Raw genomic sequence first — 24,407 nt, forward strand, 5'->3', positions numbered from 1 at the left:
CAGGAGTCCAAAAAAGGGCACTCTGCGCGAGCTTTGCTCGTGTCTCCTCTGCCGGTGCCAAGGAAACGAACGCAGACACACGCACACACCACTTTTTCTTGAAACAAAAGGCACACGACGTGCCCCTCTCCTCAAAGCCCCTTACAGCTGATTTCTAAGAAGTGCCCATAAACCCCCGGCACCGCCGCGCCCTCCTCCGCCCCCCCCCCCCCCGCGCACCGCCCTCCCAGCCCTCCGTGACCGAAACCTGGATTTGGCGAGAGCCGCCGCTCCCCACCGCGCCGCGCCGCTCGTTATTCATGGCGCGGGGCGGGCCCGCGGCCGCGGCGCTATATAGGGCGGGCCGGGCGGCACGAGGGGACAGATGGGCGCAGAGTGGCGGGGAAGGGAGGCGTATGGCAGGCGGCAAAGAGAATAAAAAGAAGGGAACCTTGCTTTCTTAATTTATTTTTTTCCCTCTTTTTTTTTTTCTTCCCTCACCTCCGCTCTTTCTCCTTCTTTCTTTTCTGAAGCGTTTTTGGACTGTCTGGGTTTGGCTTTTTAAATATTTTTAATTTTTTATTATTATTATTTTTAGAAGGCGTTTTATTTTATAATTTTTTCCAGAGTGTTGTGTGTGGCAAAAAAAAAAAAAGTTAGTGTCGAGCCAAGTGATTCAGGCGCTCTGCAGGGAGGAGGGGGGGGAAAGAAGAAAAAAGTTGCCTTTGTTGCTAGCGAGCTCTTATTACCTTTACGTGATTAAGGGCAGGCGGCTGAAGAGAGGGTCGGCGTGCGTGTGCCGGCAGCGCAGCTCTCCTGCCTCCCCGCGCTGGTAGGGGTACGAGCGGCTGGCGGCTCCTCTCCCCGCAGCCCCTCGGAGGCAGCGCGGGCTGTGCGCGTTGCTCCGCTCCGCTCCCCTCCGCCCGCGGCGGCCGCGCTCCCGAGGGCGAGCAGCGGCGTGTCCGTGCCCGCGCGGGGCTCTGCCCGTCCCGCTCCCCGGCCGGGGGTGCGCGGGGGCGCCTCCCGGCGGCCCCCCTCCGCCGGTTGCCATGGTGCCGCGGCCCGGCGTGCTGTGGGCAGTGGCGGCGGCGGCGCTGGCGCTGCTGGTCCGGCGGGCGGCGGCGGCCGCGGCGCTGGCGGGGCCGGTGGTCCGCTGCGAGCCTTGCGACGCCCGGGCGCTGCAGCAGTGCAAGCCCCTGCAGCCCGACTGCGCCGAGCGGGTGCGGGAGCCGGGCTGCGGCTGCTGCCTCACCTGTGCCCTGCGCCAGGGGCAGCCCTGCGGCATCTACACCGAGCGCTGCGGCGCCGGCCTCAGCTGCCAGCCGAGGCGGGAGGAGGCGCGGCCGCTGCAGGCGCTGCTGGAGGGCCGCGGGCTCTGCACCAACGCCACGGCGGGCGGCAAGCTGCGGACCTTTCTCCTGCCGGGACCGCACGCTGCAGGTAAGGGGGCTGCGCCTCGGGGCGGGGGCGAAGAAGCGTAAAGAGATCGCGTGCATGCACCCCTCTTTTCTTGTTCGCTGCTTCTTTGCCGTTGGTTGGTTGGGTTTTTTTTAAATAAAGTTAAAAAGTAAGTTGCTCGCAGCAGGAGAGGGGGAGGCGCGGGCAGGTCCTCTGGAAAGGCCTTTCGCTCGCTGCCCGGCGCTGCCGGCCGGCTGCCGGTCCGCGGGGGGCTCCTCGGGCAGCCACGTAGCCCAGGCCGAGATCGTTTTGAAGGAGGGGTGCCTCTGCCGCAGGAAAGGAAAATTTACCTCTTATACCTTATTTATGTATATATTAGTTTTCCTCAACGCTGATGCTAAGAAGTAGCTCCTCGCAAAAGAGCCAGAGTTGCTCCTTTTTTTAAAAAGAAGGGGGGGGGGGGGGGGAATTCCATGTTGCTCCTGCGGGTGCGTGCGGCTGCCAGGCTGCAGAGCCTGGATGGAGAGAGAGTGAAATCCTCGCGATTTGTCCCCAGTGTTCCTGGAAAGAGAGTGCGAGAAAACTGGAGAGTGTGGGCTAACTCCTGCGCTATAGCGTGGCTGAGCACAGAGAGAGAAAGAAAAAAAAAAAAGAACTTAAATATTCCCCTGGGCCGGGAAGGTGGTTATTCGGAACAAAGCATTTGCACAGCGGTATTTAAGAGGACGTTGTTTTTTTGCCTGCACTGCAAATAAATCTTTGGTCAAACGAAGCTTTCCTCTTACATCCTTTTACATGTCTTGTAAATGAGACATTCACAGAGCAGGTTTGGTTTTGTTTGAAGAGGAAGGGATGATTGGAAAAAGTTCTGTTAGCATGCACATTTGGAAACTCAAGACAGGGAAACTTGGGATTCAGATCAAGAAAGCACAGTCCCTCTGTGCAAACATTTAATTAAACTGTTTGCTAACCAACAGGAAGTATGTTAACAGTTGTTTAATAGAAATGTGTGTCAAAAGGCTATCCACTGTTTGCATTTTTAAAAAGCCAGGATTTTTTCTGCTAGGTTGCAGGGACTCTTTGGCTGGCCTTTCCTTAGCTGAGGAAGTGGCACCAGTGCTCCAGTTCACTGGCTGCTATGAGAGTAGGAGATGCCTTATTATACTTATTTATGTGCTGCTCCCAAGCTGTGGCAATTTGAATCAGAGTTCAGAGGTACTCACTGAAGTTTTAAATCTCACTGGAACATGGAGCAGCTTCCTTTATCACATGAACTTGGCTCTGAATATTCATCCTTCACATGAATTGGAAACAAGGGGCGTCTCCTCCGTATTTGAGAGTTTGTGCTGTTTAATGGAGGGGTAGTGCTTTTAACAGTGACTGTTAGAGAAGGAGAAAGGGGAAGACAGAGCTGCATTTTGCTGAAAATCTTTCAATTTTTAGCCTAAATAGTCAAAATAATGAGTTCCTGTTTCTGCATTCTTGGCTGAGAGAGAACTCTGATTTTGAAATCAGTAGGACCTTTAATTCCTTAAAAAGTGCAAAGTAGGACCCTTACAGTTCACGTTCAAGGAGTGAAGGTTGCAGACCTGGGGTGCAAGAAGGAAGAAGTATGCTGAATCTGTGTGACGCATAGTACCCACTTCCTCACAGGAACCATTCTGCTTTCAGCTCGAAATCCAACACTCCCTGGTACACACCTTCCACGAGCAGGATCACATCATCTCCCTTATGCACAGCTAGGTCCTGCATCACGTGCTACGCTTTTGGTCATTTCTAGTTTACAGAAATTGCTAGAAATCTGTACGGACTGGTGTATATTACAGTATCTTCTTAACAGCAACTCTAATAGGCCACTGAGTTTACAGTTCAGTTTATTGGGGCACTAAAGTCCTAAGTAGCAGTGTGCATGTGCAATCCTTCTAATCTGTTTTTTTAAAAGAGATCAAGTAACTCTCATAGCAATTTTGTTTCTGTTACAAGGGTGTAAAGCTAACATGGCACCAAGTTTTTGAGTTAATCAAATATGCCTTATGTTTTAAAATGTAACATTACATCCATTCCGAATTGAAATGTAAGAAGTGCTATTGAAATGACCAGCCTGGTAATTGTTTAATGCACATTAAGAGTATTTTCTACTTATATTTTGGTAGAGGAAGCAAACTAATGAACTGGACTGATTGCAGAAAACCTAGTAGACATAGTATTTATATTTAGGAGATTCAGGTTTATAACATTTTATTGTGTTATTTCTTGCAAACTTCATTGAGAATGTGGAAAAAAATACCACTGTTTAAAAACAGGACATTAAACCACCAAAAATGTGTTCAAATACCACTGAGAGTCTGAGTTAAACCCACAAAAGCCAGGAAATTTAGATTTAAGACATAAGCTTCCTTAATCCATTTGCACTGGGAGCTGGATTTTCCTGGTCAATTATGTCCATTGCCAGCAGTGGCTACACTAAAACCACTAGTACCGAGATGTTAACTTAGATCCCTCCTCCTCTTCCTCATGTTCCTCCCCTGTTCCTGTGTGTTGGCAGTGGCACTGTACTGCCTGTGTGAGTCAATGGGCTACGTGAACGTGGGCTTTCAGGTTTAGCACTGAATTTCTTGGCTTTTGTAGTTTTTCAGTGAGCCATCAAGTAAAATTTTAATATAGATTTCCAGGATGTTCCTTGCACATCAGTTATCCTTGTGCACTCCCAATATGATTTCCTACATACACACACAAAAAAAAGTGGCCAGCAGCCAAGGCAGCAACTAGTGGGACTTAGCTACTTAGCTGGTAGAAATATCTAAACTTGAAACATTCCCTGGAGGAAATGGAGCCAGTTACAGTTACACTGCAGGAGTCTCCTAAGCAGGAGAAATGCAGTGTAGACAAATACCTCAGAAGGTACAGGAACACTAGGCTTATGCAGTATTTTGGAAAAATATGCTTCTCCTGTATTTTTGTGGATGGTAGTTTAAAGAGAAAATATTTTTGAAGCTCGTAATGAAAGCAGATGTTTGTCCTTTGACACCGTTACAGAATGAATGGTTTTTTTTTTTTTGTCCATTACCTTTAAAATGGATTTTGTACACTTAGAAACGTTTCTGATTTTAATAGCAGAAAAGTGAAAACATGCTATTTTTTTTCTTTCCTGTTCTGTATGTTGAATAAAATCAAGAAAACTAAAGTGTTAAAAATAGCTGACTAGAACCATGAAACTCAACGTGGTAGAATTTATTGTATTAACGCCTCCTTAAAAGGAAAAAGAAAATATTACCTTCCCGGGGAAGACAAGAGAGTCACACTACAGCCCATAAGTTACCCAAGCCAGCCGCGTTTAACTGAAGTTGATTAAATCAGCCGTGGGTCAGCAGTGGTGGAGGGGAAGGCTCCGCGCCCCCGGCGCCGGTGGGGCTGCTGCGGGCTCCCGCTCCATCGGCGGCCGCTCCGCCGGCGGCGCAGACCCGCCCCCTCCTGCCGGCGGGCGGAACTGCAGCGGACACCGAGGGGCGAGAAACCGGGGCGGTGGTGGCTTGCAGCGAAGTGGAGGTAGCTAGTTTTCAGGTGTTGGGCTGCCAGCGCGGGCGGTGCAGTGGGGTACCTTGCAAGGCTGCCGGGAGCAAGGGGATGCTTCAGTTACAAAAGTCATCTCTTGGCAACAAAGGTGCTGATGCATGCGGAATGCTAAGTTGCTCATCTTTTTTTGTACGTTGCTATTTTGTAAAGGAAAATTAAGCACGTAGACTGATCTAGTGGCTTGTTGCCCTTCCAGACGCAGCTGCCAGTTGATTAACATTGTTTCTTCACTGCATTTGTTCTTCTCAAAGGAAATTCCAGTGATTCAGAAGAAGACGACCGGAGCACCAGCAGCATAGAAAATCAGGCCATCCCAAACTCTCACAGGGTGCCAGATTCCAAATCGCATCCACCACACACCAAAATAGATATCATCAGGAAAGTGCAAGCCAAAAATACGCAGCGCTATAAAGTGGAATATGATTCACAGAGTACAGATACACTGAATTTCTCTTCTGAATCCAAACAAGAGACTGAATACGTAAGTACTTCTGTAAATGGAAAGACATTTCCCAGCATGTGACTGTGCGCATGTGTGTGTATGTATACGTGTGCTGTGCGTAAGACAAGATAAATACATAAACTAAATAACTGAATGGTGGTAATTGTTGTAGCCATTTAGGGCATTCTGGCTGTTTAACCGGTAAAACTATTGATTCTGCAAATGCAGACAATCAGCAAACTGAGGAGATCAGGTTCAGAAAACACGGAGGTCTAACGCAATGATGTTTACGTTGATACAAGTATGATTTTCATTAAGTAATTTCTTAGAGATTGAAAGTTCTTATTCTGCCTGTAATTATCACACATTTGTGTGGCTGGACTTGGGACAGGTTTAATAGTGTCATCATTAAATTTGGTTGCAAACAGCACTATTGGGTTGCAATAATGGAAAAAAGATGTTTCACATTCAGTGTAGTGGCAATGTGTTCACACTCCAAAGCGCAAATCAGGGGAGATAAACTTAGGCTGGGTTGAAGGACTAGTATCTGGACTGATTAGTCATTGTTTGTATGATGTGCTGAACACCGCCTCCACTTGCAGTCATTGTTTGGTGCCACTGCCTAAATGCAAAGGCTCACGGGCATACAAGCTGCCATTGCCTCCTACTGACTGTTGCCCAGTGGATTTGCAGGGCAGCCGGAGGGTGGTGATTCTGAGGGGAGAGTAATTCCTGTTCCTGGACATCCTGGATAACCCAAGTGGTTATCCTTATGCCTGTGCCAGACGGCCTAAAAAACTATGTCTGGATATACTTTGGTGTTTAATCTAAACAGTCGTCGTGAAACCAGATGTGGCTTCCCATCTGCAAAAGAAGGTTTTGAAACCTGTATGAGGTGGAAAGTTGTATCTGAAGAGAGTGTGGTCTCCAAGTTAACACAGCAAGGGTGGTGAAGTGTTTAGTTTGTCACTGATGTCCAGCTGTCTAGTAAAAACATTACAGTATCTCCTTTCTAAGGTGTCCTCCTCCCAAAAATATGAAGTAAACTGCCTACAGTAAAAAAAAAAAAAAAGCTTTGGTAGCTCTGAGAAAATAGGGTCTGGTCTTGACTAGGATGAACATTTCACTTACGTGGTAGTTGGGCCCCATGAGCAAAGACATGCCAACTTAGGCTGCTGGTGTCTGTAAGAAGTAGAAATAAGTCCATCGGGGACAGGTGCCTTTGTCAGCAAACGCCCTTCTAGCTGTGTCTGCATGTTAGCTTTTGGTATTGATCTTGCTGACTTTGGAAGCCTGCTTCAAAATAATAATTAGATAAAAGCCGTTGATCTTTTTGTAGGCCTAACTTGGGACCACATCTTGAACGTGTGTGATTTGCAGTCAGCATGTCTGAGCAGTTTCATTTTTTTAAGGAATGCCAATAAGAGCAGCAATTTAAAGCACATGTTTAGAGCTTCTGAGATTGATAGTGAAAGAAAACATATGAAAGCAGCAAGGAAGGTCTTTGCTAACAAAAAAAATCAGTTTTAAACTCCAGTAGAACTATGGAGTCTTTATGCTTTCAGACACTCACATGAAAGGCACTTTACATGAGCAAACTATTAATATTACCACTTGAAAATATAAATGTCATTACTCCAGTAATTAAAAATTGCACCAAATGAGACTTTGTGTTGATACAGCAAGTTAAACATTTTAAACCCATGCAGCCATGCAAAGAAATTTTTTCAGGTCTCTGCAGAGTAAGCAGGCTGTTGGACCAAGTCAGTAATGTGCCCAGACCGGAGTATAGCTAAGCACAGAGTTTGTAGGCTGCGACTCTTGAATCCCGATCCCACTGCTGACACTGCCTTCTTGGCCTCTGGCAAAACGTGAACTCCTCCGCTCCTGGTTTTCTGACTGCAAAGTGGGGCTTGTAACACTTTACTCCCTACCCTGAAGGGCTGCAGTGAGAAATAATTAGTTGGCATTTGAGATATGCTCTTAAAAGTGCTTCTGGAAGTTCTTTTTGGTTTGTTGTCCTAGAGCTAATCCTCACTACATTGTTGTCAGCCTTTTAAAGATGGAGAAAGTGCGGAAAAAAGTGAGATGCTTGTCTAATGAGAATGTTGTGTGCAACCATTCCTTTGCATGGCTGCATCCATTTGGTCCAGTTGAAATTGGGAGTTGTTGCCAAAGTTGCAGTATTTTTCTATATACATGTACATTATGCCAAACTACTTGTTTTCAAATAATCCATTTCAATTAAGCTTTCAAATACAGCAGAATCATCAAAATGAAATCGCATTAGGGAAAATCTACCAAGCGGTGTATTTCCAGTTGCCTACCTTCTTCTTTTCCCACTTGGTGCAAGACCAGCTTTTCCAAACCTTGGTTATGTTATACGTGATTGATTTACATACTGGTTAAGCCTTCCCGTAGGTATATGTGGCTGAGATTTCAACTGGAAATGCCAGTCTGTGCCTCAGCATAGCTTAGGACCTTCAGTGTTTAGAAATTAGTTTATTCTGAATAACGCAGAAAGTCAGAATTTTATCTGTGAATCATCTGCCTTTTGACATATCCAGCCATCCCTTTTTTTAATGGATTTGTTTGGGTTTATGCTTCTTGCCCTTTAACTCTTGTGTCGAAGACAGCATTTGGGAATGAGGTTTCATCTGTGTTTTCTAAAACATGCTTGTTAACAGGGTCCCTGTCGTAGAGAAATGGAAGACACTTTAAACCACCTAAAGATCCTGAATGTCTTGAGTCCCAGGGGTTTTCATATTCCAAATTGTGACAAGAAAGGATTCTACAAGAAAAAGCAAGTAAGTACAGTCTTGATCATTTCAATGAATGCACTTTACATTTTTTGCATCTTTGCTGAAGGATCTTGCCAGCAAGGAGCACTATGTATCATTTTACAGAGGAACTAGTTCATTTCCAGTTTTAGGACCTGATCTGATAGTGCTGAACCTTGTCAAGTGGGGACAGTGTTTTTATTTTCTGTTGGTCATGACAACAGATTCATTTGAGAAACTTCATACCTAATCACACATGGGTTGGCTGGTGTCCTAGATACTAATGTCCTTTGGTTTAAAAAAAGCAGTGCCTCTGTAATAACCCACAGAGCTAAATGTTGCAGTCACCATATGACTGCAATAGATCAATGCTTTGAATTGTAAATAGCTGCTTCAGAGTTCCTAGAAGAACTGCACTGGATCATATTACAAAAAGCAACTTGAGAAAGGTATATATCTGTCCTTTATGGGCTACACAGATCACTTCCAAAATCCAGGTCATGTTATCATGAAAGTGATACATCTAGTAGTTACTCTGCAGCAAGGATGGCTTCTCAGCCCTCTTTGGTTCTGGGGTTGTGACCTCTCTTGACAAATGCAGACCTAAACTGCAGGTATTTATGCTTTAGTTGTGTCAGACTGAACTACGGCAGCATTCCCCATTCAGTGCTGCCCTCGAAGCTCATTCAGGAACTTGGGGAAGTGCAAGACATGCCAGGTTCTTTGCTTAGTGTCCACATCCCATCTAATTCCAGTATTGAGTTAGTGATCTGCCTCCAAACGTGTTTCTTGGTATAATTAAAAAATTTCCTGAATTCAGAAGTTTCTTTAAGATTTTCGTCACGGCAAACCCTCTGTAAGGACAGGTTTTGTTTGTGGACCGTCTTGTCTCTCCCATTTGGGTTTACACGAGGCAGCCTCTCTCTGGTAACCAAAGGAGTGGCTGACTCTGTGTCACTAGCTAATGCAGTTCATTGGTTGGAAGTGAGAGGCCAACCTCCAACCAGGCAACCTTATTTTAGGAATGGTATCTCTCCATTTTTTGGCTTCCAGCTTTCTTAGAAACAGTCTTTCCCTTCCGGGTATTCCCTGGAGCTCTGTGTCAAGCTGGCAGTGTCAGGTGGGGCATTTGCAATAGGGGTGAGGTTTCCAACCGTCCCTTCTGCCATCAGCCCAGCATTGACTGCGCTGTTTGACCTTCGATGCATGCTGCTGAGCTTGTCTACGGTCTGCAGCTTTTCCCGAGCAGGTGGTGGCAACTCCCAAGCAGGGACAGTGTTTCTTTTTGTCATCTGGAGTTTTGAGAAGCCCGTGTCATTCATGTCCCGCTGTGTGTAAACTAGCAGAGAGCAATGCTCACATCTCGGTCTGCGTTTGTTCAGAAAATACGTTGGACTGCTATGTGGAGCGAGGTTAGGATTGTGTTTTGTGCCTGTGCCATAAAAGCATTTGTTTAGCTGCTGTAGAACAACACATCATTTAAATGTGTTCAAGGCACACAAGTGTACCGTAGCCCTATTCCTTTTCTAGGTATTACAGAAGACCGCAGATTGGTATTTACTTTGTTCAGTAGATCTTCCTTTCATCCGTCTTCAGACTCTGAGGTTTTTGCTTCATCAGCAAAAAGGTAGTGGTTTGCACGCAGTCTCTGGCATGTGTATGCAGTAGATCAGATCCACAGTAAGCACGTATTAAGGTGCCTTACTTCAAAGGATGACTGTACTTTAAAGAGCAGTCATAGTTCTGCTACTGAGGGAGGAAAAAAAGGAAATACAGAGGAAAAAAATAGGAAAGACAGATAATACCCTTACCTAGTCTTTGTTCCTAGAAGTTGGTTTATGAGAATAAGGTGTTGGTATGGAGCAAAGGCATGCTTCTGCCATCTGTGTAGTGTTTGTGCTGCCTGGACACTTTCAAACTGCTTTAGGAAAGGTTCCTGTGCTCTGTGCAGTAGCCTGTCAGGACAGCAAACATAGAGGATGAAGTGGCACTTTCATACCTGGCCAGCCTTGTCAAGTGCCATGCCAATTTACACAGGTCCCAGTAGTTTCAGTGGTAGTTTGAGACAGCTCAGGATCTTGCAGGAGATGCCCACTCACATGTGAGTAAATACTCTATATGAAATGCAGTTGGAGTGCTTCTGCTGTAAATGAACCTTAATCAACCCTGGGAACAGGCCTTCACAGGTAGGGCTTACAGAGGCAGGCTGCTTCTCATACAAACAAAATACAAACCAAAAATAGTGCATTTGACTTGCCCTTGTAGAATTAACTCCTAGAAAAAAGCATCAGTTTGAGAAGTGAGTGAGTCTCGTCCAGACTGAATTCACTGTCTGCAAGGCAATGCAACAATTGTGTTTGTTTGGTTTTCTTTTTGGAGCCTCAACATGTAGGTCTAATATTTTAGGCACTGTAAGCAGGTGTCTAATCTCATTAACAGAATGCTAGGCTATTTTATTAATTTCCTTCATTGCTATTATTAGCAGCATTCAATCTGTAATTCAATTATATTCCGTTGTGACAACAAAATTCAGAATAATAGGTTAGGAAATAGACAGTAAATCTGTCCAAAAATGAGTGCAAGCTAGGTATTTTTAATTCTGGAAACAGCTGCCAAAAGCACTGCCTTAGGATGATAATGTAGATAGGTGTGTGATGGTAGGAATCTCATAATTATGACCACTCTGGAAACCATTAAAACTCATTCAGGAGGCACTTCACATGTTAGTATATTCTACCTCCCTCGTCACCTGCTCTTCCAGTCAAGCTGAAAGCAGTTATTTTTCAAGACATTTCTGCACATCTAGAAATTGACTTTTGAGGAACAACCATAGGGAGTAATTTGCATGTGTGAAACAATTTTAAGAACATAAATTTATCTGTCAGGGTATAACATGAAAAATATTTCACACCTTGTGTTTATATATAAACTTTGTTTAAATCAGGCCTATTAAAATTTAGAACTCTCTGTCTTAATAATTCACACATGTAAGGTTGTACTATTCAACTGTGGTATATAGGTATATTTACGTGGAATAGGTTGATACAGGCACATTTCTGCCTCAAGCATGGAAAAAAAGGTTTTGATGAAATTAGAATTATTATATGGGGCAATTCTAGTAATTGCCCCGTATTTGTATACCGGAGCCAGATACTCACCTAAATGTTAGCTGGCATTGTTCCACTGAAAACAGAGCTGGGCTTGGCGGGAGCCAAAACGGCCCGAGGTATATGTTAGTGCTGTCTGCAGTCTGTTCCAGGAGACCACAGTTGTAGTTCCACGGAGACCTCTGGGCTGACCAGGAATTCAATAGGATACCATATGTTTTGCTGTGCCCCACAAATGCCTCTGCGGCACTTCTTTGTGGAAGGGAGAGGGGCAGGTGGCATGGAAGCTGGCAGCTGGTGTTTCTATCAAAAGTAATTATTGGCTCCACCGCTTGGGCAGCTTTCCAGCTTTTTGGACTTCTGAAGTCATACAGAAGAGCTGCGCAGAGTCTTGAAATGGAGTACAAAATTCAGAGGAGCGGATATTTATATATATTTTTTCCATATGAACTGTCCACCACTTCTGCAGGGAATGCATGCTAGCTGCTTCAAGATAAAAACATCACTTTTGAATCAAAAGTGCTTTACTACTGATGCCATGGCTGAGCGGGTAGTACAAAATCTCAGATTGGAAAAGGTAAATTGTTTGCTCACAGAGCGTTATTTCAGCTGTGGAATGATCTAAGCATTTCATTTTCCAAATGGGTTGTCTAGAAGAAATAAAAAAAAAAAAAATAGTAGTAGGGAAGGTGTTCCTGCAGACTAACTTCATTTTTTAGTTAATTCCAAAAATTGATTATGCAACTGTAAAAAGCAATCAAAACCTCCAACAGCGTGAGATAACTTTAATTGATCATTTGTTTTGAGAGTGATGCAAGCCTATGAATCAGCGAGAGTTGTGTAACACGCTTCATATAGTACTTCTAAAAGGGGAGGCTGTGTTACTATTATTAGCAGAAGTGTAGTTTCATTACTGGAGCACCAGGCTGGCAGCCAGAAGCCCCGTGCTCTATTTGGGCTCCATCTGTGCCTGCTCTTGGGAAAAACAACTCAAGAACTGCTGCCTCAGTTTCCTTTTCTGTAAAATTTAAATTGTGCAAAGGCTGTTGTTTATGAATTTATGAGTTTTGAGCATGAAGAATTTAAGTCTGTAAATGTTAATACCACTTAAGCTAAAGTCCAGTCCAGTTGCCACCAAAATTGAAGGGAAATTTCCCATTGACGTCAGTGGACTTTGAGCAGCCGTTCACAGAAATCCTGGAGAGTATGCACAAGCCCTAGTCAGGCTATTGAGACAATATACAGGTGTAAAACTTATGTTTAAAGATTTAGTACAGAAAACCAGCTGAACAGGTAACTAGAACTCAAATGCAGCTAACCACATAGTTTAGCAAATTATTAATGTAGCTGTTCTCTCAGTAGGTTTGAACTTCTTCACCCTCTCCTAAAGTAAGCTGATATGTACTTTAAGCTCAATCTTGTCATCCTGCTGCCATCCATTTGCATAGGGCTAATGCAGGAGGACTGCAAATTCAGACAAGAGAAGGCATTGCATTATTTCTGCATTGGGCTTCTTACTCAAAAATATATCACAAAGGTAGATTAATTTGCAGTTATGGTAATTAGCATTACCTCATTTACTCTAAAATAAAATAAACAAGATGGAAACTTGTTCCGAAATTTGTGTCTAATGTGTGATCTGCTCCCATCTCTCTTTAACAAGTTCCAAGTGAGGAGGACTGTTTACCCTGCTCCATGCTGCCACAAATTGCTTAGCTCAGAGGCTAATCTGCTGGTTCAGGCTGTCCCAGGAGTGACCCATATTCACAGTTCTGCCCAAGATACCACCTTTTTGCCTGAGGTCCTAAACTAGATGTGGAAAGGATCAGGCACTTTGGGCAGCCCAACACTTGCTTGATGTTTCCTTGTGTACCTACACATGGAAAAGACACTTTGCTTTGTGAGCCACTGCCATATCCACATGGGAGATGGGGACATGCCTATTAGACTCTGGAGAACAAGCAGTTGAGCGGTAATGGCAAACTTTACCTGACTTGTACCAGCCTGAACCTCTGAAATACTTGAATTGCTGTGAGTGTGATCTCAAAGGCAGCATTTGCTCTGCTTGCATTACAGCCCTGACAGTGCTGAGGGCCATAAGTGGCTTCAGTCTAGCCTATCTTCCTTCATGTTGGTGATGCAACAGATGAAACCTCAGTCTTTGAAAAGCTAGGTATATTTGTGTCATTGCCTCCTTTGTAAGTCTGTCCTGACTGAACAGCGACCTCTGTTAGCATTTGCAGCAAATCCTGTATCACCAAATCTCAAAACTTGAGCTGACATGGAGGCTGTCTTGGCAATGAGGTTGACCATGGCAAACCTAGTGAGATAATCTGTGTCCTGGAGACACGTGTCTTTTGAGTGCAGGGTACCAGAGGTTCACAGTATGTAACTGTGTCCAGGGCTGCATACTGAATGCAACCTGCAGCAAGTCATCTCCTTTAGTCCATTTTTTAACATTCTTGGTTCCTTGGGGAAAGCATTATTTAGTACTTACTGGACTTTATAATGCATTTTTACTGCATATTTCTAAAGAAGTTCAGTGTCATTGCCGTTCTAGTGGTAGTTTCAGGTTGGTCAGCATTGCTGGCAAATTCCACCAGGCAAATTCTAAAGCTGACATAGGTTACAGACTGGTATATAAGCAACCTTATTTATAGGAAAATATACATGTAAAGTTCTAGTACGCCTAACAGTTGTTGAAGTGTTAACTCCATTACAGAAGGATTATGTATCTCTTAATAAATGTTAACTACAGTGTTGAAATTCCTCCAGCAAACAGATGCAAGCCAAGGGTGTTTATTGCTGCAATGGCTCTCTTTGCCAGACCTGTGCTTTAGCGTAGAACAAATCTGTTAACTTTCTTTTCCAAAGATGGGTCCCAGTCATCAGCCCGTACTGGTGCAAGTAGTCCTGCTATTCAAAGGGGGCAATAAGGCTGTTTTCTGGTACTTCTTAGAGCAGTTTTATTATAATTAGACCCAAAGGGGTTGACGGGCAGAGGCGGCAAGCTTTTATTGTAATACTTTGTAGTGGTAATAAATACACTGTTTGATTCTGTCGGATATGGCCAGGATATGGAAGTGCAGCGATCAAATGAGCAGGAATCCCTGCTATGTAACACTAAGAGCTGAGAAAGCAAAAATAATGCTAACTGGGTCTTTTATTCTGTTTCAGTGTCGCCCATCCAAAGGCCGAAAGAGAGGTTACTGCTGGTGCGTGGATAAATATGGACAGCCACTTCCTGGGTACGATGGGAAGGGAAAAGGAGATGTCCACTGCTATAACCTGGAAAGCAAATGAGGGCTGGGTGCCAGCTCTTCTGGCATCTGTGCGTGGCCACTGGACCTCACAGAGACCTTGGAGGGGCTGGGCAAACACTGTGGACTGCGTTGTGCGTGGAGTAACGAGCTCTGCCTTTGTGGCCGATGGGGAGTTGCAGCCTCTGTGGATGCTGCTGCAGCTGCACCCCTCCACCGACACGCGTGGGACTTCCTATAGGACTTGTAGGGAGCTCTGAATTCCCACGTAAACCTGCACTATTGATACCCAGAGAGAGAGAAAAACAAAAGGCACTTCAGAATGGATTCAGGGAGTCTCCACTGACTTTTTAAAGAACGGCCTGTGACCAATTTGATCCCGAAAGATACTGGTTTTTTATTTTAAAGAATTTATAGATTGTAAGCTTGTAAAAGTATTAAAGCAAAAAAAAAAAAAAAAAGAAAAGGCAAAACAAAAAAACCATGAGGATTTAAAGGTTAAGCTTTTTTTACAGGTCTGACGGGAAACTTATCTTCACGGGTAAAAAGTTTTATAAAAATCTCAAAGAACTTTTTAAAGAAACGTATTTCTAAAATAAAGACATGGCTATTTTTTCTGTAAAATATATTATGAATATTCTGTTAGTCTGTATTTAATATAATTGTTTTTTAATAAACTTTATTTAAATGTAACGTGAATACCAAATACTACACCATACTTCTAGTGTATACTTCTGTATGCAAGGAGAAAGTAAGGGTATGGAATGATTTACAAATATGTATAGATCCATATGCATACACACTGACCTATTCTAGATAATAGAAATGAATTTGTGGAGCGAAGGAAGTGTTTTCAGAAGATACTAAGTTTTGTTATCTGAAGTAACTACAAATACCAAGATAATAATTTTTAATTTTTTTAAAATTATTTTATGTTATTGGTATTTGTAATGTACCCATCACTGAATTATGCCACTGGAAAGGATAACAGTTGCACTGAAGCTCTTGGTAAAGCATTCTTCTGTCTGTCCTTTGCTTCAGTTTGTGCAACAGAGCTTACATTTCCTCCGTTTCCTGCTCACACTAATATACAATATTCATGAACAAAAAATTGCCATTACAGTACCACCCTTTGAATTTGCTTATTTATTTTGAAAAGCTGTATCTATTCTGTGTTGTCTTGGTACACTCTACCAAAGCACATACTCTGTATGAGGAACTCCTGTTTAAAACAATGCTGACAAGATGGGGGGATCGTGGACCTGTGTGTTGAGACCCATGCGCTTCATTTACGCTGCACACAATTGTTGCTTGCTTTGACTTTGGTAGAAATTATTTGCCTGCATCTAAGCATGGAACAAGAACCATTGGGTTTAAATATTTAAACCAACTGTCTGCCATGATGTTACATGCCCTTTTAATCGGAAGAGAAGTGATTTGGTTTTGTTCTGGTATATGATGTTTTTGCATAAGGAAGACTGGCAATTTTTTTTTTTTTGAGGCTGATGATTGTTTACTGAACTTCATGACAAATTCTGTATCACAATGAAATCTGGATAAGGAAAGGTGGCCTGTGAAATGTAACATCTCTCTGGAAAGTAATGCCATATTTTGTATATGTATTTATTTATATATTTTATATAAATATTTTATATATTTATATAAATATATAATATATTCTTATATTTGTCACTATAAATGTTTGATGTCACTGTAGAAAAATGACCCCATCAACACTGTAATTTCCTGTTGGGTTGGGAACTCTATATAGAGACTGAGGGCAGTGGGTTTCCAGCCAATGGGGCCAGAGGTTGTGCTGATGGAGGTGAGACCGCGGAGCCGAGGAGCCCGTACCTCTCCCATCCCACAAATTACAACCACCTTTGTTCCTGCCAGGAATGGCAAATGTCTTGAAACTCTGACATGGAAAAGTTTGGATATGCAGTTTGCCAGGATCGAGACAATCACCGTAAATTAGATATTTAAAGCCTTAGCATTAAATGTATTCACTGAACAGCCCTGTGTGCATTCTGCACATTTTTCTAATTTCTATCTAATTAAATGAGTTCACATCATCATTAAAACTGAAATTTTTTAACCTTAGAGTAAGAAAAAAAGTATACATGAAGTGATGCTTACTCCAGGCTAATACAGATTTCCTGACAGATGGTTACAGAAAGCTTTGTGAGGTGAAGATTTATTGCAATATTTTTATTGCTAATGCAAATGTAATGCCTGCAAAGATTTGTTGGCAAAAAAAATAAATGCTGGGCTTTTTTTTTTTTTTAAGTTGTAAACCAGTTCCTTTCAAATAATTTCAGAGGGAAGAAAGTTATATATACACCAATATGTGCACACTTAATCATAGATATGAAAATAAGGGTTGGATTACTGAAAGTGACTTAGTATTTCCTCCTTTTTTTTTTTTAATTGCTATCTTGTGAGCCATCTGAAAAAGAAAAGCAGCTTCTCACAAAAAAAAGGTGGATAACTGCCTTGCAAGCCACATTTTGCCAGTATGCAAGAAATGTTTTAACAGCCTGTGGCAGTATTTCTGATTTTGTCAAGTTTTTAAGCTTTTTATGTTTTGCCCTACCATTAAAATCAAATAAGTATAGAAGAAGCTGGCTAGTAAAGATCCTTAAGTAATATTAAATTCTCTAATCTATGCAGAGCCTTAACTTTATTAAAAAAAAAAATTACATCTCAAGGAACTCAAACTGATTCAAGCAAGCAATCTGTCACATGAATTATTTAAGAAATTGCATTCAGCTCCTTTAGTGGTAGTAATGGTCTTTGATACGTAACAGAGAAAACACAGCCATAAGGAGAAAAAAAAAGAATTGCATGGTTGTGCAAGTCAGTTTGGTTATTTTGCTTCCAACAGATGTCTTTAAAACAAAGACTGTGTCTAAAAATAGCAAAAAAAATTTCTCACCTGTAATTTAAAGCTTCCCCTTGTTCAGAAGTTGCCTTTTAGATATTTTTACAAGCACAGTTGCTTGCAGTAGTATTGGATACTTCCTGTTGTCTATCTGATGTTCCTGGCAGCTGCCGTTCTTGGTATGAAATGCAAAATAACATTATTACACCCCTCCCCCCCCCAAAAAAAAATCACTCTTTAAAATTAAGTGAATCAGTGGTGGCTTTTTCCTTTTTGTTTTTTTAACATTCCTATTTCTATGAAGACAAGGATTCAATTCAATAGACAAGTTACTTGTCATTCAAAGATTTTTCTCATGGCTATGGTAGCCAGGCTGCAATTCAAACAAAAATATTTGTGGGCTACATCGAAGCAGCAGAATGTGACCAGCATGAAGCAAATGTACGGTTCAGTATCAATTCATCAGTTCAGGGGAAGATCTCCCTCCATGCACAGGTTAGAAATGTTTCCTGCTAAGAGCTGCAATGAGTGGAGGACTTTGTTTTTGGTGGCAGAAATGGCACCAATACGTTAGAAAAATACCTCCTGTTTTGGTGCCTTCACTGCCTTCAGCTCAGCAGGTTTATTTTTTTAAGTGAGTATTTGTCAGCTTTTTTCTTATTTTTAACAAGCTCGTTCAAGAATCTCAGGTGATTTGGGTGAACTTTATAAAGTCTCAGAAAAATCTTTGTAACTGCTAACAGTATTTACACATCAAATATTTGCATGGGAAGGCACTACAAAAGCTTAATGTATGTACTGCAAAAGTTGGTAATTTCTTTTTGAGCATATTTCATCTTTAGATGCTACATGGGTACCATATGTAGCCCAGATTGATGTGGTAAGTATTTATTTTAACCAGTGTAATAAATAGTTGCATAAATCCCTATAATTGACCAGAATGCAAGTAAAAGCTGCCTGCAGGCAGCTCTATTATCTTTCGAACTATTTGAGAAAGTTCCCTTTTTTAACAGACCTACTGTTCTATAGTCTTTTGAGCTCAGAATATCCTCTTCCACCTTTTTGGCATGCACACCTTTCAGGGCATAACGTTAGCTATTTGTGCACAGGGGGAGGAGGCTTCAATGAATACCAAAACCACAGAATTAATTAGTTTTTAGTACAGGCTAAACTTTTTATGACTAAATTCCATAGAAACCTTAACACAGCATAACTCTTTATTGAACTGAACCCTAAATTTAAGTAATGGTTTTACAAACCTTTTGGGAAATCATTTTTTGGTATCTCTAGTCACTCTCTAAAACTGTGTAAGCAAGGATGGCTCCACAGAGATTTTACGTATTAGCAATAGGAATTATATTTAAAATATGAAAAGTGCTGAGCGATCTTCCTGGATGCCAAAGCATATTATAATTAAAATTAAATGTTTATATGGGTAGCTGTTTTATACGTGGTCCTGCTGAGCTTTTAGGAACTCTTCACATCTACTAATTTCTATGAGAAGAATATGCTTGCTTCCTACATTAGAAGGGACCCCTTTTTCTTCCCCTACTCCCTCTTTCTTTCTGAGAGATCCAAAAATAAGATCCTATTGTGGTCTAAGCCCAGCTGGCAACTAAGCAGCACGCAGCCCCCAGGTGGGATGAGGGGAGAGAATCAGAAGGGTAAAAGTGAGAAAACTCATGGGTTGAGATAAAGACAGCTTAATAGGTAAAGCAAAAGCTGTGCACACAAGCAAAGCAGGACAAGGAATTGATTCACCACTTCCCATCAGCAGGCAGGTGTTCAGCCATCTCCAGGAAAGCAGAGCTCCATCACGCGTAACAGCTGCTTGGGAAGACAAACATCATCACTCCGAACGTGTATTCTCCTTCCTTCTTCCCCCAGCTTTATATGCTGAGCATGACTTCATATGGTATGGAATATCCCTTTGGTCAGTTGGGGTCAGCTGTCCCAGCTGTGTTCCCTCCCAACTCCTTGTGCATGCCCAGCCATCCCACTTCTGGGGTGGTGTGAGAAGCAGAAAAGGACTTGGCTCTGTGTAAGCACTGCTCAGCAGTAACGAAAACATCCCTGTGTTATCAACACTGTTTTTAGCACAAATCCAAAACATAGCCCCATATTAGCTGCTATGAAGAAAGTTAACTCTACCCCAGCCAAAACCAGCACAGATCCAAAAAAGAGTGTCAGAGTATTCTGAGGACAATCTTTTTGTGGTCAATATCAGTAATGCCTTCATCTGCAAGTGTGCAAAATTTTGTTTAATGCCATTAGAAGACAAGTGTTTTGGTATGTCCAGAGGACCTGGGTATCTTCTTCCAACTGCAAAATATTTAACCTTCATTTGATTTTGGAGTCTCCATCCTTGGAGATATTCAAAAGATGTCTGGACATGGTGCTGGGCAACTGGCTCTAGGTGGCCCTGGTTGAGCAAGGGGGTGGGACCAGGTGACCTCCACAGATCCCTTCCAACCTCAACCATCCTATGATCCTATGAACTTGTCAGGATGTGGTATCTTGGGTCCAGAGTTCCACCACAGGAGATTGTATTATACAATGCATTGATTGAGGAAATGCTACATTTTTTTCTGCTAAACAGAAAATTTCCTGGTAAAATGGCAAGTAGTGCAAATTTGATTGCCACCAGAAGTTTCAGTTTTAAACCTCTGCATTTTATGTATTATTTCATCCATTTGAGATTTTGCAGCTATAGAAGCATATACACGAGTCAGAGAAAATCTCGTTGTAAAAACCTTTGGTTTTGCCCTGTACATATATTTTAAAATGCGAATGACTTCAAGGCTGAAGGTTGCAGCTGAAAAAAACTGGAGACCAGGTATTAGCAGAAGCAAAGGGTAATGCTGCAAATCTCAGTTTATCCTTGCAGAATGTATGCCCTGCTGCAGTATGTATCCTGGCTTTCCACTTCCGCTGACCTATCCAAATTCCTTAAGAGCCTTTCTCTGTCACGGCTAATTTCACCCCACTGCTCTCTCCGTGAGTGGGGATGTAAAGAAAAGGCAGCAAAGTTATTGCTGCAGAAAGCAGCTGTGATTTCCTCCAGAAAAATCTGTGAAGCTGACGAAAATGTCGTTGAGAAGGACTGCTTCCCACAGCCACGTGTGGTAAGAGATTCCAAAAGTGGGGTAGTGAATGGACTTGCTTACAAGAGCCAGGCTGAGTGTACATTTCCCCTCACTCCCTGCAACTGGAGAGCAGAGGCTATTTTTGCCTGCTTATGCCACACAGAATATTCAAGGTGAAGACTTGTTTCCTATGTCTGCTACATATCACATAACTTGCACCCAGTAAAAAAGACCTAACTGACTGAGCTTGAAAAGCTGATTATTGCTTTATCACAGGGCTGCCACACCTTCAGCCCTCAGATCCTGCCATGCATTTCCACAGCTGCTATTACCCCACTCCCAGAGACATGTTGCTGCTCTTGTTTTTCTGTTCCTTTGCTGGGGCTAAATGGTGAGGGCTCAGCTACCAAAGCAGCAATAAACAGAAGCCACAGGCAAAGAGAAAATATCAAAGATGATGATGATAGAGCCAGTATTTGCTCTAGGCCTCCAGAGACATCCCACACTAAGATGCTTTTCCAAGGAACCTCAGCATCTACACATCAGCCCGTTGAACTACAAAGTGCCGTCAGTGAGAGAGGAAAAAATCACACGTCACCACTGGCATAATTATGCAATTAAAAACCTCAGTGTAGGCACAAACGGGCTGCTCTTAGTGTAACAGCAGTTGGAGGAGACTGAGAGCAGGAGGAAGACTGCCTGTGCCATGTTCTGCACGGCACGACTGCAGCAGGCGGGCTCTGCTGGAATAGCTGTGCCCGCTGGCCAGGCACTTCCCTGCTGGGAAATGTGGTTCATAAGGAAGCAGCAAGGAGCCAAGCATGTGTGCAGCCCTGCCTTCCCCTGAGTGCCCTTGTCTCTGCTGGGCTGCCCATACTGCCACTCAAAGGTGATAATCCAACACGGAGTCTGAAAAGGCGAGCAGAAACTTTCACAAAATGAAACAGCCAAGATCTGAAATGGGCTAAGTTTAGATTTGTTCATTTGATCTTACTTTAACATCCACGAGCACCCTTGCTTCCACGTGTCTCCTGCGGGAGGTTGCCCCTCTCCCTGGGCTCTTGCAGTAGCTTACTTGCAGATGAACTTTGTACCCCGGGGGAGGAGGTAGGTCAAGAGAGAAGGAAATGAGGGAAAATAAAATAAAATAAAATAAAATAAAATAAAATAAAATAAAATAAAATAAAATAAAGCAAAGCCCTGGTTTGTTGACAGACCAATCATCCGAACTAGGATGACATGTCAGTAAGAGAAGCCCTCCACTTGCCCCAACTCTGCTACAGTTATTCACTATATACCATCTATCCAAGTCTTAAAGAAGGCAAATGTGCTAAACACAATTAGGTGTTTGTTGACATGTTGATACTGCACTTTCCTGTGCAGTCTGAATCCCTGCCTGATTCTCAATGCAATGTACAACAAGTGCATAAAATAATTGGTCCATAAATACGAAACGTGTCAGCAAATTGAAAGCCTGGGACCTTGTTGTCAGTGCAGCCTGAGGCGGCTGTTTAGGCTAGTGGTTTACCAGTGAAGTGATAGCCAAGGAAAAGTAGATCCACTTCAAAGGTGTTGTCTAAAGACAGAGATAGGACTTGTCCATTTGATATGCAGCATGGGTTGAAAGTTGAGCTTGAAATAACTCACTTGGATTTTTTTTTTTGCAGATTATTATTATTGTTGTTGTTATTTTTTTTATTATTATTATTATTGGGTGGGTGGGGATTAGTCATTGGTGGTATTCTGCAATAGCAAGGCAGTGATGTGGGTAGAAAAATAACATTTCTATTTCCACAGAGTCAGTGCTGCTAGACTGCTGGTAAAGCACAAACATCTTTGGTTCTGACTTTGCAGAAAAAACTACTCTGGTTTAGTATTTTGTCTGGGCTCCCACGTAGTGTCTGATGCTATAGGAGCTGAGCACCTTCCAGGAGTGCAGTAAATCCTATGACAAGCCTCTGCCATGTGCCATTCTTCTCCATCCGACTTTTCTTCCCCTTGAGGAAAGCAAGCCATGTGTGACGCATTTTCTGTTTGCTTTTTTATTTTGTGATGTGTTTAGGAGTCTTATTAGCAAGTCCAAGGTCAAAGGAATATATTGTTTTTGGAAAGGATAAGGCTAAATCTTGACGTGCTTAATATCTGATCATGTTTTGGGCTGGGTCTGCACAAAGCTGTTCCCTGCATAAGTTTTGCCTTTGCAGAGCGTGTGTCCTTATGGTAGAGAAGTGACAGAGATGATGATGAGCTTTCAGCATTAGCGTTGGCTGCCCTCCACTCCCATTTTCTTTCTCTCCTCCTTTCTCTCCCCTTGCCTCCTGCCAGCACTAGCTGACACAAATGTGTCTCTGCTGTACCCCAAAGTGATGAGCGGAACTGACTCAGTATGAGCAAAGCCCAACACCAGGTGACTGTAGGTTATCTTGGACAGCTTTAGGTAAAAAAGAGGATAGAAACTAAAGTGCAGAGGGCAGTGACCTCATTTCTGTGCTATAAGCATTTTGCATCTGGCAGTAGGCCAGGGGCAGGAGGAGGCATGGCTGGAACAAACCCTGCTGCAGCAAACCTGGCAGGGTTTTGGCAGGAAGAAGCACAAACTGAGTAGGTAGGGTTCTCAGATAATGTGAACCAAACATTACAGATGCTCATCTAAGACCTTCCTACCAATTAATTTTTTTCAGGTGAGGTGGGAGGGGTGCAAGAGGGTGTGAAGGGAGGGAGCTGAAATAACAAGGAACAGTACATCCCCTTTAACCATTCAGCTGCACACCAGATGAACTGAGCTGCTAAGAGCATCCTGCGGCACCTTCACTGTTTCCCCACTCATTCCCACCAGGCTTAGCTTGCCAGTGCAGGTGGGACCACTGCAGCAGGCACACACTGAAGCCAGGATTGCCAGCTGATGCATGCCAAAAAAAAATAAAAAAGAAAAAAAAGCCCCACAAGCAGAAAAAAATAATCAAAACAAAGGAAAGATACAGACCTTTGAGTTTTCACCCTGTTACTGAAGGTGATCGTAAAAATCAGGACAAATCACAACACATGGCATCTATGGCCTAAATGTAGTCCTAGCTCCTGGCAGCACCATGATAGGGGAGATAAAATTTGCCGCCTTTGCCTCCTTGCATTAGTCCTAATCCCAGTATATGCAAGAGTCTGGCCCAAGTCAGCCCATCCCAGAGCAGCTCAGCAGAAGCCTGTCCTGGTGAGTCCTGGCAAGATGTCACATGAGGCCAGATTGCACATAAGGAGGTACCCACCCCCTGTTGCTTTCAGTGGGACGTAAGGAGCTAAACCCCTCTGAGAAATTGCCCTGTCATGCCTGAATGCTGTATGAAGCAACTTCTGCTCCTGGGACTTAACATTTAAAGGAAAGAGTTCTCTTAAAGACTTGACCCTGTTAAAAACTCTTGCAGCTAGGATGGGAACCTGCCACCCTGAGAAACATTGGAAGTACCTGTCCACTGCAAACAGACTGTGCTATTAATAATTATTAATGTGATGAACATTTCCCCTATATATATAATGATCCCAACAAAAAGGACCAATTTCTGATCTTTAGAGATCAGCCTTTACACAAGGTTGATGGGATGAAAGCAGTCAGAGTGCTCTTAAGCGTGCACTGTAGCTGTGAATATGATTTCCCCTCCTTTCTTCACCATCTTCCCTTGGCAGTGCCACATGACAGTTGTTCAGTGCTGGGTAGACTCCATGAAAGGACTCTAAGGTTCTGCCCAAATTTGCTGCTGCTTCATTATTTTGATACGATGATTGCCAAGCATTTTGACACAGTGAATGTGGTGGTGTAACCGTTTTATCCACGTCTTACTGTAGCTCATTACTGGGAGGTTAGACGTTAATTATTTATACCACCAATGCCATCAACTGCTTTGCAGTG

The 24,407-nt window shown here is 43.0% G+C and overlaps 1 protein-coding gene across 1 annotated transcript; it reads left to right on the forward strand.

Moving 5' to 3' along the window:
• The first annotated feature begins 369 nt into the window (after positions 1–369).
• IGFBP3 (insulin like growth factor binding protein 3) lies at positions 370–16,806 on the forward strand. The gene is made up of 4 exons (XM_054814356.1): positions 370–1,419; positions 5,202–5,431; positions 8,080–8,199; positions 14,457–16,806. Exons 1-4 carry the CDS (start codon positions 1,029–1,031, stop codon positions 14,580–14,582), a joined length of 867 nt encoding a protein of 288 aa, XP_054670331.1. The 5' UTR covers positions 370–1,028; the 3' UTR covers positions 14,583–16,806.
• Positions 16,807–24,407: the final 7,601 nt, after the last annotated feature.

This window comes from Grus americana, chromosome 2, assembly GCF_028858705.1.
Source record: "Grus americana isolate bGruAme1 chromosome 2, bGruAme1.mat, whole genome shotgun sequence".
In the NCBI taxonomy this organism is placed as follows: Eukaryota; Metazoa; Chordata; class Aves; order Gruiformes; family Gruidae; genus Grus; species Grus americana.

What these genes read in the sequence shown, in the direction of transcription:
- IGFBP3 (XM_054814356.1), top strand. Translation starts at nt 1,029, where the DNA reads ATGGTGCCGCGGCCCGGCGTGCTGTGGGCAGTGGCGGCGGCGGCGCTG. An exon ending in CCAAACAAGAGACTGAATAC is followed by an intron (nt 5,432 to 8,079) that starts GTAAGTACTTCT and finishes GCTTGTTAACAG; the next exon opens with GGTCCCTGTCGTAGAGAAAT. An exon ending in GATTCTACAAGAAAAAGCAA is followed by an intron (nt 8,200 to 14,456) that starts GTAAGTACAGTC and finishes ATTCTGTTTCAG; the next exon opens with TGTCGCCCATCCAAAGGCCG.